Below are 19,677 nucleotides of genomic sequence, written 5' to 3'. Positions count from 1 at the left end.
ATAATGAAGTTACTGTCTTTGTCTATGTCTGACCTGGGATGGCACATGTTCATGTTAAAAATAGTGTGCGCATGCACAAGCACTACGGTCACTCGCAGTGTCCCGGTTTCACCTCCCGGAAATCTGGTCACCCTAACCCACAGGTGCCTCAGCCGATAAAATGTGGTGTTGCAAACTGCTGTGGCTTGAACAGGGCGAATTTGGAGTAGTAGGATGGATAGAGGCAATTAAACAAGAATGACTGGCTTAAAAACACATACTGAACAACAAGTTCAGTTGAATAAATTACGATTTGAGAAATAATCTGTTTAGGACTAGAAATAGTACAAAATTTAACACCAATAATGTGATTCTGATGGAATACATTAGGACAGTAGTACTTTCATATTTGATGAGTCTAAATCTGCTGGCACATTTGTTACAACTACAATTTAAATATCTATTTCAAATCTTTGGTGATGCTTGTAATCCGTAATTGTTTTACTGCTTTTGTTAAAGATGTGATTTTTTTTTCATTTCTATTTTTGATTGAGCAATCAGCATCATAGTCGTCATTAATTAGCAATGTCACTCTTTTATATTGTTTTGTGTTTAGTGTGGTGGTAAGAGTTCGGGTTTGTGGAGCTATTACAGTTAATACATCAATCAAATCAATAAACATTATAAAAATAGACGCAAGAATGTGAAAGTCAACCAAAGTTTGGATTCTTGGTTTTATTGAAGCCAGGGGTCTGATAAACATTTTCCTTATCTTTGTCGGCGTAAGAAGCGAGAATCCACATTGCAGCTTAAAGGCTACAGAATTGTGTTAAAAGTCATACAATCAACTTCTGAATTAATTCAGGACACAAAAATGCAGCCAGTCTATGTGCTTACAATGTCTTGATATCCTGAATACAAAAGGACTGGAAGCAGAAGCTCAAAGTCTCATACAGATGTAGACAATATATTCAATAGTGGTTGAAGGCAAACAGGATGGGAAGAGGCAGTTGCTTTCAACTGACTTTGGATTACAAAAGTTACAACTGTTCATTATTCAATCTTGGGAGCAACATCCAACATTTACAAAAAGCAGATGCAACTTTGAAACCAAGCAGCATGAGAGCACTTCATTCCACTCAGCTAAATGCCAAATTTAACAACTGTGGCCATGTTTGATGAAGAAATATCAGTGTGGTCGTCCGTCAGTTTAGGGTGGCATTTCAAAATTCTTTTAAACATAAAGTGTCATTGGGCAAAGCCATATTTGACAACACAAACAAAACATGCCTAATTAGGATGTAAACATAAACAAGGGGAAGTTTCATGGGCAAAAAGGTCAAACCTGAAAATGAATGGACATTTGGTTTATCTACTTCAAGATGTCCCAAAAAACATCCCTAGCAAAGATGTAATGACATGTCTAGAGGATTGATTCAATTTACAATATCACCAGCAGAAAGTGGCTATTCTGTAGTTAACCACCAGGGGCACCTTCCATAACTTAAGCAGCAAATGCAGATAAATAATGCAGTTTTACTGTTGAGATTAACTTCCAGGTTCATTACTAAATCTTCTAACAAAGGCAAGGCAAAAAGGAAAAAAAATGCATTCTGTATCGGTAACTGTAGCAACAGGGAATTGATACAAGTGTCCAAGGAAAAGTGCTTATTTCAACATGTGGCAATACTGCTCCTGGCTGTTCTTAAATTGTGCTTCATCCACTTCAGCAACAGACCCTCAGGTGCACATTCCACCCAATCACAAAAAAAAGGCAAAGATAAGGAGAAATGAAAAGATCTTCATTTTGATCAAAAGTAAATCCAGAACAGTTGTGTAGCATAATTTTGATAATAAATCAAAGCATGCATAACGTAGACTGTACACCAATACGGTCTTGTGGTTATTCCCTTACAGAGCAAATTTAAAGTTAAAACCTAATTGCATTAAATGTGTAGAGCAACTTAGAGAATTTACCATAATCTACTTTACATAAGTATGGTATTTTTCTTCCTTTGACTCATAAAACCCCAGATATGGTTGAGCGGAGTAAGGCATTTCTACCATTAGGGTGTTATAGGGTGTTATTCACAACGACGAGTTCATAGGTAGTTCTGAAGTTTGGAATGCAAGGGCTCCATGCAAGAGTGGGACACAACATGGCCACTGGTTAATCTTATGGATGATTATCAACTATAAAAGCAGAAAAGAGTGACTAATATGCATCTTTGGTTCCATATCCCAATTCACTCCAGTTGTCCTTTTTTGCTATTAAATAGCAAATAGCTGCTCTCATCACACTATCCATAAAATTAAGTAGGGCCTTGCATACAGACTTAATGATAATGTACACTTAATTAATTTTGATTAAATTATGGTGTCATGAAACCATAATTATTATTATTACAGATTTGATATGGTACAGTATAATGGTTTTACTTTATATAAAAAAAAATTAAAAAAAAGATAATTTACATAACACAATTAAGCAACCCCTTAAGGACACACAAATTAATTAGGAGCATTCCTGTAAAGGCAGGGTGCCCAGTGTGACAAACTGTTAGCTGTACATTGAAGGCAAAGGTCGTTATTTTAAAATGGGCACTGAAAGAGACTGAACAGAAAGACCTGACAGGACAAACAGGTTTTACTACAGGGCTGTGTTTCTACAGCTACTTCATGTAGAAACTGGGAATGTTTGAACCGACATGTGAAGTACAGTGTGAATAAAACATGTGAAATCAAAGGAGGACAGTGCTGTGAAACACAATATCTCATTTTGTTCAAACCACAGCAAATAATTGTGTGTCTTTTGGCTGCAAAGTGAGTGGTTTCCACCACAGTAAGTGTTCTTCTGGGGGGACCCAAAAGTATCATCATGTGGTTTCCTCTTATATCAGCAGCCCAGTTCGAAGGAAGGCATTCAATCTATTGTTCTATTAAACACCATTAACTTAGGCCACAGAAATGTTATTTCTCAAAAATAACAGACCACAGGCTTGTTGTACATTAACAAAAATGTAAAAGCGAAATAAATTAGACAGATGATAAGAAATGGACAAAAACCTTTTAACCGATGGTGCTACAGTGCATTTCCCCTTATGTAGACAAGCACCTCTACTATGACACAAACAGCTAACTGTGCGAGGCACTTAGGAGTTATAGTAGGAAAGATGCTGCCCAACCCCATCCCCAAATATACACACCTGTAGCTAAAGAAGCAGTTCCATTGCAACCTTTAAGCCTATCAAATTCCAACCAATTTCATCTATTCTAAGAAGCTATTTTCAGAATTTGGACAGAATTGCATTTTATACTAAATCAAAGTTAACCTGAATAGATTTTTTTTTTTTTTTATATTTACAGAATCGTTTGAGATGAATAGGGCAAATGATATGATATCAGCTATCGGGACGTATTAGTGTCATGACGTCAGTGGCTATTTAACATGTTATGTGATACAGATGAAGGTTTCCTTTAACCGATAAATGGGGCACAAAATAAAATAAAAAAGGAGCTTTGTATAAATACATCAGTATCATATCTAACTTTTTTTTTTTTTTTTTTACATACTACATATGTTTGCAAGTATTTTAATTACGCTTTTTCAATGAATATATTTAAGGTTTAAATACCTTCCCAATCACAACCAAATTCCTTCCACAAGATAAGCTGAACCAGAGTGTGTCTTACCCCAGAAAGTGTGGTGGGGGGGCCTGCAGCCCAGCGCATCAGGCTGGCTGACAGGGAGTGTGCACACATTTCCATAATCTGACATCCCTCACTAAATAACTTTTACAGTGGAGGAGAGGACAGAAATAAAGCCAAGCCTTCAGCACTCCTTTATCATCTCATTAACACCCCGATCTCTGTTATCTCTCTTTTACCATCTCGCCAGAACACCAAAATATCTGATAGCATCTGAAACTCATTTTGGTGAAACCACTGTGTGTGCTGACTGATACTGACATTGGGAATTTGGTCAATTTTTTTTACGCTCACATGTACATGTATATTTCCAGAGTATTAACGCAGTGGACGGTGCAGCGGTTTTTGTGGCCTTCACGCTTCATTTTCAGTGGGCGGCGGTATGTTGTTAGTTGAAACCATGGAGTCTTGTTTGCGAGTCATCCGGTCCAACTCCGCCTGGACATCATTCAAACCCGGCTTCTGCCCTTGGAAAACACAGGAGACAAAGTCCAAAAGTAATCTCCTGTAGCTTCTGTCTGTGTGTATTCAGAAACAGCGGTTTTCTACGGCCAGCAAGCGGATGGAACAGGGTTGGATGTGGTTGCGGTCCCATGCTGGAGTTTGGCGGCTCGCTGCCACAGTTAACACACATGCAAAACTAATCATCAGACAAAGGGAACATGCACTCATGCATTATCCTTTCAGCTGGGTCTCAGAGAGATGTTAACACTGCTCAGCGCTGGAACAAAAAGTACATGTCAGTGGTCCCAGACAGAGAGATGAGTTATGCCATGTTTCCATCCATTTTTCACTGGGTACATTCAGCCATTTCACAGTATCTGACTTTGTTATATTTACCTGATATAACAAAGTAAAAAAAAAAAAAAAAAAAAAAAAAGAGAAGAACATAAGAACGGTTGACATGCAAAACAGCTGAGGTTACTCTAGTAAAATAAGAGGAAAATAAATTAGTTGAGCAAGAAAGCAGTGGGATATGACATGGAGTGAGTGACATTAGTTTCATGGTGGCACTTATGTTTGGAGATTTGGTGCATACAGGCCGGTCACAAGTTTCTCAGATGCCAGAACACTCACTCTCACTCTCACGCTCACTCTCACTCTCACTCTCACTCTCAGCAAAAGGCCCTGTTTCTATCTTTCCTCTGGTCTCGACTTGGTGTGTATGGAGCCCATGCTCTGGGATAGATCTACATTCACAGGATCCTGTGAACAATAAGGCTTTATAACTGCTTCGAAAAAACAAAAAGGAAAACTGCTAACCTGTAAGGAAGAAGGTTTGAAAATAGAGAGGCTGTTGTTTTTTTTACTAAGATCAGAGGTGAGAGCGCTGGAATGAGAGATTGTACCTGTTTTCTTGGCGGACCCTTGCACTCCAGCTCCAACTGCTCCACTTCCTGGGCTCCCTGGGCTCCCTGGGGCTCCAGTCTTTTTACTCAACAGACTGTTGAAGAAGTTAGCCAGCACTCCCTCATTGGCAGCACCCGCTGAAAGGAAGGTTATACAATAACAATATAATAACAATCCAATAACAATTTATGTTATATATAATATATAACAATAAGATAACAATATTACAAACAGGAGTTTTTAATAGGTTGCACATACTGTATATAGTAGGTTGATTTTTAACAGATTATCTGCTTTAATGCCTAACATCTTATAATGTTATGACTCCAGATTAGCAGTCTGGGATATCTTCAGTTACTTAAATATCTTTTGTTCCTGCCACATATAATCACCTTTTTGCTAAATAAGCCCACGTCATTTTCTTGTAAAGTCAAGGACAAAAGCGCACCACCCTAAAACCACAGGTTTGTCTCAGAGGGCTTTACAATCTGTTCATCATATGACACACTATTTTAGGATCCATGATTTGGATAAGGAAAAACTCCAGGTCTTTTATCAGGAAAATGTGTTTGATAAAGTTGCTATAGACACAGAGAACTATCCTTTTTGAGATAGGATTTGCTTTGATACAGAGTACAGAAAAAGTCTAAAGAATCCTTTCTAGTATGCAATTTTAACTCCACTAACAACAATCACAATTCAAAACCACAAATAGGCGACCTCTATTAAATCCAGTTAAACCCACTCTAGTGGAATGCACTAGCTCCCCACTGCACTTAATAAAGGAGAAAAAGTCAGTATTTTTGCTTAAGGGTGGCCAGCTCAGGAGTTGCGCAGGAATATGTTGTTATGTGAATTATTATTATTTATTAGTTTTTACCTCTTGGGGGCAGTGTGTTCACATTACAGACAAAAAATAAAAAATTAATGAAAAGACCGCGATCAAAACGGTTTTATTGTGGGACCAAACATTGGTTTCAATAAATATGGATGATTAAAGAGAGAAGAGAAAGGACTGTGCCAAGCCACTGTGGCAAACTAGGGAGCTCTGGAGTGCAAAGGATGATTCTCAATAATCAGGTATGAAAATAAACAAGCATTCATAGAGCTCCTACCTTTCATGTTAGGGTCAGGCTTTTTGACAGCAGTCATTGGTGAGCCGCTAGTCACGTTGGGTTGGCCGGCGCGACCCGCGGGCCTGGGAGACCCTGAGGCTGTCCGTCCTGGAGACTCCTGCAACACAGAAACCAGGCCAAGACTGTGGTCAATAACAAATAGCTTGGTTGGTCTATCCAGGAGAAAAAAGGATACATTGCAAAGAAAAAGGAAAACATAAATCCATTACAAAAGAATCCACATTTGAGGACACTTACTGTTGCTCCTCTTGTTGGCGTGGCTGGCTGCTTTGCTAACAAAGACTGTAGAGAAAAAAAAGTTACACGGTGAATGGCTTTATTCAGATGTGGTTTACAGTGGTCAGTGCAGATAAAAGTAGAGTGAATTTGGCAGTATGAAACCTCAACAAACGCTGAACAATTCTCTAACTTGCAAAACTAAAGCATCAGTTGTTTGTTTTTTAGACTGCCCTCCTACAAAATAGGAAGTGAAGACAATGTTACTTGTAATGTGGAAGTTTCAGATATTCACCAGCACATGAGTACTGTATACTCATTTGTTTAAAAAGGTGCAGTAGGTAAGACTTAAAAATCAAATATGACAGAATAAAACTTTGTCATATTTGCTGAAACTGACCCTATGTTCCAGAAGAACTACATGAAGCTGATAATTAAAAAAGAAATCTGGCTCCTCTAGCACCACCTACAGCCCTAACACCCCCTGTTCTGATGCACCAATCAGGGCCAGGGGGTATTCTAACTGCGTGTCAATCACTGCTCATGCACACACATTCATTCTCCCTTGTGGGGGGAGGGGCTTAGGAGACAATTTTGGGCTTTAGTGGAAAGGGGGGAGGGACTAAGAAGTTGTCGATGTTAAAGGGAAACTTCACCGATTAGCATTAAGCTTTGTATCAGTAGAACCCCGGTAGTATTTTTGAATGACCATGCTTCCCTCCCTCATGTCCCCCTGAGAGGGGAGATCTCTGTATTGAGGGTCTGGAAAAAGAACTCAGATGACGCAAAATGACGATTTTTGCGTCATCTGAGGCTTTTTTGCCCAGAGGCAAAAGACTACAGCCTGTATTCATTGTATATTAGGAGCCACTTCCGCATAGCCCAAAGGGGGTTGGACTGTCAGCTTTTTCCGGAGATTGCCGAGGAAAAAAACCGAGCGTCAGCCATCTTGAATCCTCGCTTAGCTTCTCAGCAGGAGCAGAAACTGTTCATCCCGACGGAAATTTTGGGACGCGAGCTTTTATTTTGAAAAGTAGACGGGACGGCATGATATGCGACGCTCCAGGCTGCAGCCATAAAGTCTTGGAAATTTTAGAACAACAATTATGGGCATTCAAACTACCACACACGTGTACCACCGGGATACATTGGAACACATTGGAGAATATGCAGGACACTTTATTACGGACGCAAAACTCGACACACTACGCAAGCTTTGCCTGTACGGAGACCAGCGGTGGTGCTCGATTCCTGTGGCCGGTAAAGTGACCTCATCAGTGGGGAGCGTTGAACGAGTGTGCCGGTGGAAAGCTAACGCTAGCCAGCCATCTGTTCACCAATCGTGCTTGCAAGTGTCCGCTCATTAAACAAACTGGACTACATCCAACTTCAATAAAACTCCCAACGCAAGTTCAGAGACTGCTGTGTTTTTGTTGTTGTGGAAATATTGCTGTGGACAATCCAGCCTGCTGTCACCGGGTAAGACTACTAGTGGAGGTGGGCTGTGTTACCCCGGACTGCCTGTTGCAGAAATGGGGTGATTTGTATCCAACTAACTGCTGGTGGAGTTTGTGACTGTAAAATGCCGACAATTCTAGCTACATCCCACGCAAATGTACAGCTGTGTTTATACTCGATATTTATACCACAGCCCACCAAGAGCTAATGCTAGTAGCTATGAGTTAGCCTTCTTTTATTAAATGGCTTGGTTGAATTCTAATGTAGAATTTGGTATGTTATTTCTTGATAACAGACCGATGCTAAGGATAACACACCGTTGCCATGCATAGCAGAGCCTTGCCATGGACACAGTTCTGTTTACTCTGGAGCTATCAATCAATCCGCTGAAAGAAGTGCGGATAATGTATCAACTGTGGCAAAAAAAAGCATGTTTTAAATGTGTAACACCACTTGAGCCACGGTGAAACGTTTTTTCGTGTATATGGTTGAAATGACAATAAAACACACTTGTTGAGTTGATCGTCTCACTGTCTGTCTGTAAAGGGCAGGCGTGGCTTGGGAGTGGCCTCATACAGCAGTAAAGCAAGTGCATTCTGGGATTTGGTGTCTTTTATCCATATGAGCCTAAACTGTGGTTTATTTTAATGTTCAAAGCTTGCCTTTAAAATCAACATTTATTTTCAGACACACTGTCAATCTCTGCGGCTAGTGACAAAAGAATCATGAAATATGCTAGAAAGACTGACACGTACCTGTTGCTTCATCAGGAATACCTGCTCATCCTCTGCATTTATTTCTTTGTCATGAACCAGCTGCGAAGAAGAGCAAACGAGAAAGCATGTGGTTATTTAACTGGCACTTTAGGTTGTGTCGTCGTCCTCTAAAGTTTACATTTTCTCAGTATTTGCATTGCCTTACCTTTCGTACTGGGGGCTTCGTGATAAAATCTTCAAATGGATCTTCGGGTCGGACGGTTGTTAAGTTTTCATGCAAAATCCCAATTTTCTTCTCATTATCCCATCCAGATGGACTGAAAGGAAGGAATACTAATTACAGTTGGTGCAATGATGTAAACTCTGTTGTAGATAATTATGTAGAGTACTTCCTTGGAATAAAAATGAGAATTCATTTTTGGTATGTCACTGATAACAAAAACAAAAGGAAAGATGGCAGTTGGCAACATTATCTAAAGGTTTCAATTATGAAACCAAAAAAACACTATAAACTAAATAAACTATCTTCGCTTACATGAACACTGCATCCTTCTCCACCACTAAGGCCGGTGTGGTGAACTGGAACTCATACATCTTATGCACTATATATTTGTAAAGCAGATCCAGGTTCTTCTCCTCTTTGACTGACGTGTAGATCAGGCCAGCTCCATCTGTTTAATTCAGTTAAGGCAGCAATTGTTGGGGTAAGGACATGGATGGTGGATTAATGATGAATTGATTGATTAAAATCAATAAAATATCATGGGCCATATAAATAGCATTTCTGCTTGAACAATGAAAGTTATAAATGAGCATTGTGATAGAACTACAAACAATTATTTATTAAAAGGATACACTGTAAGCAAAATTGCCTGATGTGGGATTGGATGAAATCGAAGTGCTCCTCTCTGTAGTCATGCTCCTTTTCTAGTACGCCGACTGCGTCACACTGAAGGATAAAACATTGGAAAGAGATTTTATATATATATATATATTTTATTTTTTATTTAATGACAGACATTAAAATGCCAGCATTCACAAATATGCACAATGTTACACTGCTCTTTGCATTTTAAGACCATATTCTACAATGACCGTGTATTCTGTTGTGTCTCTAGATTTTATTCTTAAAAATTATGTCAATCCACACTGAGAGACGCAGGTGCGATGCACAAATCAATATGCCCCCCCTCCAGGGATTTTATGTTCCAAGTATTGTTTTTAAGCACAGAGTAAACAATTCACAATTTTCTAGTCACAGCTAGCATGTGAAGCCCTGCTGATGGCTGCACTGCGTTTCTCAGCAAGAGTCTTTGCCTGGTGGGGTAAAAGTATAATAGCAGCTTTTTATTTGAGGATACTGGCTCAAAGCACAGCATCAAACAGCATACATGAAAGTTAATAGGGTCTGAGCCCAAATGTGCTCTTCATGGAGGCAATTAAATAAAAATAAAAAACACATCTGAGGAAAACAGCAGTGAGCCTGGCTGTCAAGGTGTTAAAGGAGGCTTTCTGTGTGTTTCTGCCCGTTTATTGCAGGCAACTCAGGGCTAAGGCTGATTTCTCTGTGCCTTCACGTGAGAGTAAGGGCTATCCTAATTCTCGTTTTGATCGAGGGGTAGGGCTAAGGGGAAGGGGTAGATACCCCTTAGTTTTAAGCAAAGTCGCGAGCTTACTTGAAAGCAAGGGGTACCCAGAATACACAGTGCAACCGGCAACCAGAGAGACCCATAAATGTAAGTATTTTCGGCTTAAATAATTGATATAAAATTACGAAAGTCTTGTTTTGTGCTCTACACAGTCCTGTACATATATATTTGCAACCATGTTTGTAATTGAAACGTTTTTAAAAATCGCTAGTTTGCTACGCTAACGTTACATTGCTTATTTACACAACAGTCCCGCATTTCTCTGCCTTGAATGGACTCCATGCATGTCTAGAGTGTTAACTAAACTCCATTAGCAGCAAATTTTGTTTGATGTCAGTGCATAAAACTACTTGCTTTGGAGACATCGATGCGTGCTTTACATTTACCGTCCTGTATCACACTCATCCACTTTCAGGCTGAAAACGAGCAGAAGTTTCTGCTCTTTTCTGCTTGGTACTGTATTATTGTAATCATGTGTAATTCAACCTGTTCATGCACCTATACATTGTTGTTTGTTATGATACAGTACACTAATGAAAGAAATGGGGGTTGGAGGGAAAGGTTACTGGACAACAGACATCAGACTCTGCTCTGGAATTTCAGAATAGCTGTAGTGTTTTTGTTTGTTTGGGGTCTTGTGTGTCTTTTTTTTGTTTTATACATTTGAATGCCTTTTTTGTGTGTGCGACATGTAAGTTATGGTTCTAATAGTTGTAATAGTAGTAATAATGTTATGTTTACTTTATTGGGCAATAAAGACAGATTTTTGTTAAAGAAAGTGTTTCTGAACATCAATGACATTCAAAACAGTGATAACTGACAACACCATGCAGTGTGTATAGAAATATTTATTGCAAACAGACCTAAGTATGTATGATTACATAACCAAGTGGCATCTCATTTTATAGGGGTATGTTTTCACCCCTACCCCTTACCACTCGGTTTCAAGGGACAAGGGCTAGGGGTAAGACGTAGGGGTAAGGGGAAGGGGTAAGACAGAGAAATGAGATTCAAGTAGAGAGGGGTTCCTAAAGGCTAGAAGGGCTGTGGCTGCAAAAGTAGAGCCAAGGGTGTAAGTGGAGTGTAGAGAAGCTATGGACCACGGCCGTAGGTGGCCCGAGTGAGCTTCTAGAAACCATTCAGCAACTAAGGAGAGAGTGGCAGGACATTACTTAGGCCACATGTGTCAAACTCAAGGTCCGCGGGCTAAATCCGGCCCCTCGCACATTCTGATCCGGCCCGCATATCAATTTAGGTTCACAATAAATTTTGGCCTGCCAACTTTTCTGTGGATACTGTTGAAGTACGAGAACTTTGAGGAACTGCTAAACCCATTGGACACACCCTCTAAACACAAGGCAAGTATCATTTCTAAAAACAAAATTGTGGAGGCTGCATGTGTAATTTATGGGAAGTTGCACTTTTTAAGTAGTGAGAAAGGTTAACCAATAAAAGTACCTTTGAAAATCTTTGATAGGTTGATTGGTAAAACCTCTTATAGAAAGACAAGACTTTTGGGCTGTAGGAATTATTTACCTTTGTGCAAACTATTAGCACTGGAATGCCCAGGTTGTGCGTGAGTGTGTTGTCCCCAAGTGGTAACACAACAGCCTCGTCTTCCCCTGCTGTTGGGGCCCGTCTCTGTGGGGAGGATGGGGTGGCATCCTCCGGTTCTGTGTACTCTTGGAACGCTTTCACCACTAGTGGAAAGACAAAGGGAGCAAAAACACAGGAGGACAGGCCATTAGTGAAAATAATAACATAATAAACAAGTTCAGTTTTCATTGTCTTTATCTGCCAAACCCTTTCTCTTTCGTTAATAGACAAATGCTTTTTCACCTTGTTTTCCAGTTGACCCCTATTTTATAATAAATCACCAAAAAAAACATTTATATCTTTATAAGAAAATGTTCTGGCAAAGTGTATATCGAAAGGAGATCACATCATGTAGTAGGCAAAAATAAAACATTTAACCAAGAGTGCCATGCAGACTTAAGTAAACCTGCATCTCTGCTCCTCTTATGAAATGTTTTCTTTACCCAACTGACATTCAATTAGTTTGCACTTTAAGATGTTCTCTCTCTCTCAGCATTATGACCCATATTAACATGCATTTAATAGCGGTGTAGAGATAAGATATCAAAAATGGCAGGATACAATGGACAAATTATGTTCACAAAAAGTTGTTCCAAAAATGTAAATGCATCAGACATTAGCAACAAATTTAGCAAAATTACTGAGCCTTTCTTAACTTTGCTCCATGTTGTCTGTGATAAAGTCTTCTAACACAGCATGGACCGGGGGGTGTGTGTGTGTGTGTGTGTGGGGGGTACGGTGCCTTGCAGTGACCAGGACAGGGTTTCCTTTAGGGTTTTTTTTTTAGCAGGTCTGTCCGAACAACAACCCTCAACAATCTCTCCAGATACAAATACACACTCTGTATTTTGGTCCGTAAGGGGATTTGAACCAGCAACCCTCTGGTTCAAGTCTGACCCAACTCCCTACGGACTGAGCTACTGCCACCCCCACCAGGTGCTGTGTAGTTTAGTATCACTGGATGATATTTCTACTGTTAAATGGTGGACCTCAGGTGAAAGGTAGAAAAAGATAAATACATGGCATCCTTCACTTTACTGTTGTGCTGCCCTAGCTGTCCAGACATTTACCATACTGTGGTATGAGTTGGAGCTAGTAGTGGTGTGGGAGTTATATGCAGTAAAGCTTTGGCCTACTTCCTCAGGAGCTTTGGAAATGCAGCTGGGAAAAGCCAACAAAACCAGAATGACTTGCCACTTTTAGCCAACTTTTACTTTCAAACATGGGATTTAGTATATGCAGCAAGGGTTGGTGTTACAAGCAATCTAAAGGGCACAAGATTACACAAATCCAGTGCATATGCACAAATAGATTGGGATATGTACACTAGGAATTTAACATGCTGACTTTACGCCATCCGAAGGGATTATAAATGAAAATCTCTGACCTTTTATCCCATGCTTAAGTTTATATACAGATGACAACAGATTTAAACCCAATTTGACAAAAAATTGAATGACTGCTAAAAGAAGCCAGACTTTCATCTAATCCTTTCCAGTGCAGATACATTAAACTACAAAGGGGGTCTGATGGGCCTCAACATAGCACACACATACATACATACATACATACATAAAAAAAAAAACATGAAATAGGAGTAGCTATTAAAAAAAAAGACATCACTCAAACATTATTTTTACTGCCGTCCATTCATCAGGGTGCCCTGTATCCACCACAACGGTGTCTGAGGAAGTGGAGCAATGGATTATGCTAAGATAATGACTTGAGTATCTTGTATGTTTTGAAACATAAAAGACAGACTTTGTACTCACAAACAAAGGTGGGGTCAAAATACATATCAGGACAAATTTAGTCTAACTGGCTATTGTAAGACAAGCCCAAGTTTTACCAGTCTTAAACTGTTAACTAGTTAATGCTGTTGGCTCATGACTAAAACATTTTACAGCTGTCAGAATACTGGTTTCCTTTAATTAAAAAGTAAAACAGACCGAGAGTGAAAATAAAACAGACGAGAGTGAAAACAAAATAAACAAGATGTTTGCCTACACAGCATTCCCAGATACTTCGGCTAAAAGAAAAGTCCCTGTCTCGTCACTACCACAGAAGTCAGTCTCGGAGTGAAATATTTCTCATTTCAACGTGTGGTCCAGGCAGCGATAGGTTGATGCTGTAATTAAACATGAGGCAGCCAGTCTACTTCAGTTACAGCACAGCAGGAGTCTGAACATCCGGCCCACTGACTGAATTCAGACCCACTCAGTTTACGTCCCTTCCTTTCCCTGACGTTGCTGTTAGAGGGGAGGGAACCATGATGCAAGACGCCTGCAAGACTCCCTGGACAAAAGCCACTCACACCCACTTGCAGTCAGTGTCAGTCTCTCTCTCTCTCTCTCTCTCTCTCTCTCTCTCTCTCTCTCTCTCTCTCTCTCTCTCTCTCTCTCTCTCTCTCTCTCTCTCTCTCTCTCTCTCTCTCTCTCTCTCTAATCTGCTATGGACATCACAACTCACATGTAAGATACTTTTTGTGGATGACATGCCTCAGCTAAACTGGAAATCTGACCATGTCAGTGGGTGTGGTTTGGCGAAAGAGATCAAGTAGGTGGAACCCAAGAGAAATCTGACAAAAAAAAAATGACCAAAGCAAAGTGTGAAGACTTTAAGAAAAAATACTTCTACAGTACAAACACTATGATTGCATTTACAACTGTAATGTAGGCTCAAGCTGAAATCTACTGAACAAAAGATATAATGTATAAATTCCAGGCAGTATTTCCTTTTGTACTGCATTGTAACTGCATATTTAAAACAGCTACGTGAACTTAAATAAGTTAGTAAAGCAAGTTGAAAATGTGGACCCATTATGAGTCATTATACCCACTTAAGTGTTTTAATTAAACTGTGCTTTAGTCATAACTTCTTATGACAGATTCCCTTTTCCTTTTTTTTTTTTACATTTACCAACAGACAGTTACCACTTGTCATTGAATTAGCATGTTATATGTTGAGAACATTTTTATACCTGTTCTGTCAAATTCATCTGAAATCATTAAACAATTTGACTTCACTGTGATAAGTCATTTCAGACTCCGAGAGCAACAGCAGCAAGCAATCTTAGACAGACAATAACTTTCTATAAAACCCTGCAGACTGAACTAACTTGCAAAAGCATTTTTCCAAACACAAAAGACCGGTTCTTAAGCGAGAGATGATCAGTTCTAAAATTAACAGGAGAACAACATCTGAGTGCATCACACTCATTGATCTGCAGAACTCGCCTCCAGCCAGAGCACACAGCTGAGGATCACGGGCTCTGAAGATGACCTAGAAACATCCACGACAATGTGTAATGTTATACAGTGCTTGCCTTCCATGCTCTCTTTTCCTTGTAGCCAGTCAGCTATGAGGCTCTTATTATGTAAGACTCCCATTGCTTCTACCCTAGGATGCTTCAGGCACCTTTTCAAAGTGCTGTTTCCTTTAATCCCTCTTCTGACATATACAGTTCAACTAAATGTATTCATGTCATATTTTCATTTATGTTTTAGATTTTTGCATGTCGAGACATAAAATCAACACCTTATATCTTAACCAATGGTCTGCTTTAACATAACAAAGACCTGTTTGGATTTACACTAGTCGCTGCCATACACATCTTTCATTCAATTCAATCTTCAGTCCTTTTATCTCCATGTTAGGTTGGCCATATGCTCCACCAAGTAACAGGCTACCTACATGATAAAAATGTACATATTCTAAATTGGGGGTACTATTGGAAAGTAAAACAAAATCAAAGCTAAGAGCTCAGCTTTCAAAATAAAAGCCTAGTTGATGTTTCATTTCAATACCATCCACAAAGCAAGTCACATATAGGTAGATAAAGTCAAAGACTACTTACTCTTCTGCTCCATTTCTCTCATGTCCTCTGGAGGGATCTTGAGCTTGTCCACATGGTCACGTAGCACACTGGCCCACTTCTGCAGTGACTCCATAATGGTCCAGGGCCGTGACATATCTGCAACAAACACAGCTAGACAGTCAGGTAGTGACTGAGCTGAAACAGCAAACTTAAGTAAGCCTTTGTGGTATAGGTCTCCATCCAGGATCCACACATTACAGCGAGTTAGATCTGCAAAGGAAAAACAAAATACTAGTTTAATATTTTATTTTGTAAAGGCTACTGCTGTACAGCAACCACGAGTAAAGCTACAGCAGGTAAACTCACCATCTCTGTCCTCATCATGCACATTTAAGTACAGATACTCCAGTCCCCTCCCTCTCTTGTTGTGATCAGCTCCTTGAAGTTTGGACATAAGTGTTGTTTTTCCTGATCCATCCTCACCTATAAGATATTGTATTCACTAGCTTGCATATAATATTATTCATGGTTGTAATATTGTTTGACACATATCATTACAGATATTTTAAAAATAATAATGGATATGATGTACCAAGAAATCCACACTTCAACTTCCAGCCTATACAAGAACCTACTTAGACTTCACAATATTTCCACTTCAAATGTAATGACTACACTCGTGTTCCCATGACTGTCGGAGGCTGCAGTGTCTCACACAAATCGTTCTGGTCAATAGCAATAGGCTATTTCTCACGTTTTGGAAGCCCAACCCAAATAAGTACGCCCCCGCCCAAGAAGACCTCTCTGTATTTTTTATGTTTATTATGCTCCCTTTTAAGAGTGTGGGAAGAAACACAGTTGAAAGTGCAGGCTGTTTAGAAAGTCAGAAATGTTTTAATTTGCTATCATTAGCTTTTGTGAGTTCAGTGCAATTTGCGGGCCCTCCACTCCCATCAGGGTTGGCCACCAAACACACTCCAAACAGCGCAGAAGCATAGACATTTAGAATAAGTAATACTTACCAAATATCAGGATATTTTTTCCTGATGGCAACTTTGAACTCGATCTAGTTGAAACTTCACTCAATATTGAGGTCCTACAAGAAACAACAATACAGATATTGAGAATAACAAAGAGATGACCTATAGCCCTTCGATTGACAGTCAAGTAGCATATTGACAGCTCCCGAATATAAAAACATATGTTGCTACCAAAACATAGCCTAACTATTGTTATTGCACAGACAATCGCAAAACAAGAGACATAGGGTGAGCAGACATGTGTAGAAGGGGAGATGATAACAAATAAATAAAAAATGGTGGGGCTAAAGGGACTCAGAGGGACGGTAGGCCAGTTTAAACAGGTGAGATGTGAGGTGGGATTTGAATGTTGTTATGCTGTCAGACTGTCAAATGTGTGGAGGCAGGGAGTTCCAGAGCCTGGAAGCAGTGCAGCTGAAAGCCCTTGCACCCATGTAACGTTCAAGAAGAGTATTCCACTCTTTCAGTTAGCCCAGTGATGTGTCCACGACAACACAAAGAAAAGCAGGAAATGAAGTCATTTCCACTGACCGGTATGTTAACGTTAGATATAGCTAGCTAAGTAGCTAACGTTAGGGAACTGAAACCATAAAACCTGACAAGTTGAAGCCTCCTTCAGTTCGCCCTTATGATAAGAGTTGTTTTTTTTTCGGCATACTTGTTGTTACGTTATACGTTATTGCATTAAGGAGCTAACGTTAGTATTTAGGTGTTGCCTTGACATGAACTGTCAAAGCCCAAGATTACTATGAATGGCTCTCTCAAACTTGCCTCGTTAATTCAACATAATGCCTTGTATTAGTAAAACTCGCTAACATGGACAATCTTGGCTAACTAGCTACAATGTAACGTTAGCTAATCAGCAGTGTCCCACTTTGCTGACGTTAGCTGAGCTGCTAACACAAGTAACGTTAGCACACTGACCGCCCAGCTTCGGTTGGTGCTAATGTTACCGCTAGCCGGGCCGGTGTCTGGTTGTGAGCACCCGTCAGTGACAAAGCAGAACCACTACGAGTGTGCTTTTTCTAAAAAAATATATGGCACTGTCAGACATGAAGTCGTAAAAAGAATTACAGAACTTGCCATAGGTTTTGTCCTTCTTCCTCTTCGTTGTTATTGTCGCCTGCCCCAGCTGCGCCTGGGAGCTGTTTCTCCAGAACGGGAGCCATCTTCTCTTTCTACAACCACAAAGGCAAGGCCCTGCTGCTGCCTGTGCACATCTAGCACCGCCTTCATCCGAGTAGTCAAGGGTACGTTGCATTCATTGACTGCTACGCCGCGCCGGGACCCTGGGTGCACCTCTGTAGCTGCATCTGTCGATCAGTAAAGTTGTTAAACAGTGATATTTGTCGTCTTAATAATTATTCTAAGGGATGTTAAACTGTATTTGTACAATATGTGATAATAATATATGAATAAAGAGGATTTGACACAAGTAAACTATTCTGTGTGGCTTAAATCTTCAAACGTGGATTCAAGCCCTTCTGGACGCGTGCCAATACTGATGTCATAGCAGGGTTTTTTCCCCCGTGCAACAGCTGATGATGACAATACAACCAGTCTGAAAAAAATTGAACTACTTTAACTCTCAAAACAATTACTCAATTAGGCTGAAAGCCAAGGATGTTAAATTATTATACTATGAAAACAAAAATCAGACTGTACACAGGATTGTACATTTAGCTTATTAATTCCACTGGAACAATTTCACATCCACAAAGCTAAATTCCCAAAGTCTTAGCCGGCATTTCAACCAATTGAATTCAGGAAATATTTGAGTCTATCTAAATTATAAACAACGTGAGATGTGTTAATATAGTTGATATGCTAGAGGATTTTTTTAGAGTAATGTAATGGTATTGCCTACCTTTTTATTATTATGTATTTACATATTTTATTATATGTTTTTATTATTTAATTATTCATTTTTCTTGATATGTTAAATGTATCTTATGTCCTGATAATATAAAAATGTATCGTCTTATTGGGAGTGAGGATAGGGCTGTTTTGATATCTTCAATGAGTATAATGTCAAATTGTTTTATTATTGATGTTTTACACAATAAAGTTAATGAAAAAAAATAATGATGAGAGTGCTGTGTGATAGTAAGAATTGACTTGTGTATTGCATGCTCTAGTGTGGATTTAAAGTCTGTCAATTTCAGCCAATTAATTAAGGTATTATTATGAGCTTTCTTAATGCACAGTTGTACTTTCTCTACTAGTCTTCACCACAAGACGGTGGCCTTTGAGGGGGTCTCATGGCTGCCCAGCAACACATACCATGATGGTATCCATGGATACATTTGAACACAATGTCACTGATTCAAGAACTACTTTTGTCAAAGGATGTTGGTTTGTAAAAGGACACTTTCATAATGCCAAGAATGATAAGAGGAGTATCAAATTCAAACACAGTTTGAAATGTTTATTGTCCCAGTATGGATTGTTAGACGGTTAATAACTTTTAGTCAAAGGGGTTGCAAGGACAGAAATTGAGTGTGCCATCCACCTCAGCTCTAGTGCCACCACCAATCCAAAGGTTAAGTCCTATTTTAGAGTATAGCCTTAAGTCACCTCAGGCCTTTAACTCAGAACCTGGTCCCGTTATCAATAAACAGCTTCTTCTACAGCATTCCTTGGATTAAGATGGATCTAAGAAATTTAAATTGAACCAATTTATTTGGAAGCCTTCATAAATTGTGTCATAACTCCAGCCCAATCTTCACCAGCCTTCAGCATCCCCAAATAAGGCTTTGTGGCATATACATTTCCATTCATATTATTTCCCAAGGTCTCCAGTAGAGGGTGCTTTTCACGTTTCTCTGAAATTGAATGGGTAGAAATCATAACCAAACCATTTATTGCACCTCTCCTCCCTTTCCTGCAAAGGCTTGTATTTTACACATTTGAACTCTCATCATATTTATGAAGCAATCCTATAACTTCACTTTAGTTGGGTTTTTGGGCTTTTTTAGCCCAGACCATCACAAAAGCACACAACACAGTTAT

General features: G+C 39.5%; 1 protein-coding gene across 2 annotated transcripts; it reads right to left on the bottom strand.

The window, feature by feature from the left end:
- Positions 1-699: 699 nt before the first annotated feature.
- On the bottom strand, positions 700-18,016 carry dync1li2 (dynein, cytoplasmic 1, light intermediate chain 2). Of its 2 annotated transcripts, none has more exons than XM_028580532.1 (13): positions 17,749-18,016; positions 16,648-16,721; positions 15,992-16,108; positions 15,665-15,895; positions 11,749-11,912; positions 9,419-9,512; positions 9,099-9,234; positions 8,769-8,880; positions 8,603-8,662; positions 6,411-6,455; positions 6,153-6,270; positions 5,037-5,174; positions 700-4,154 (listed from the first exon to the last, which is right to left on the bottom strand). In XM_028580532.1, exons 1-13 carry the CDS (start codon positions 17,832-17,834, stop codon positions 4,042-4,044), a joined length of 1,488 nt encoding a protein of 495 aa, XP_028436333.1. In that variant the 5' UTR covers positions 17,835-18,016; the 3' UTR covers positions 700-4,041. The 2 variants fall into 2 exon arrangements, with proteins under 2 accessions (XP_028436333.1, XP_028436342.1); XM_028580541.1 differs by having other exon boundaries at positions 4,041-4,149.
- Positions 18,017-19,677: the final 1,661 nt, after the last annotated feature.

The sequence above is a fragment of the Perca flavescens genome, chromosome 1 (genome assembly GCF_004354835.1).
Source record: "Perca flavescens isolate YP-PL-M2 chromosome 1, PFLA_1.0, whole genome shotgun sequence".
Lineage (NCBI taxonomy): Eukaryota > Metazoa > Chordata > Actinopteri > Perciformes > Percidae > Perca > Perca flavescens.
Note: the sequence above shows the minus strand (reverse complement) of the source record. Positions and strands in the feature narration are given on the sequence as shown.

Coding starts and splice junctions, on each gene's coding strand:
- dync1li2 (XM_028580532.1), bottom strand. CDS start 17,834: ATGGCTCCCGTTCTGGAGAAACAGCTCCCAGGCGCAGCTGGGGCAGGC. Junction 9,235..9,418: donor CAGGCAATTTTGCTTACAGT/GTATCCTTTTAA, acceptor TGAATTAAACAG/ATGGAGCTGGCCTGATCTAC. Junction 8,881..9,098: donor GAGAAGGATGCAGTGTTCAT/GTAAGCGAAGAT, acceptor CCTTCCTTTCAG/TCCATCTGGATGGGATAATG.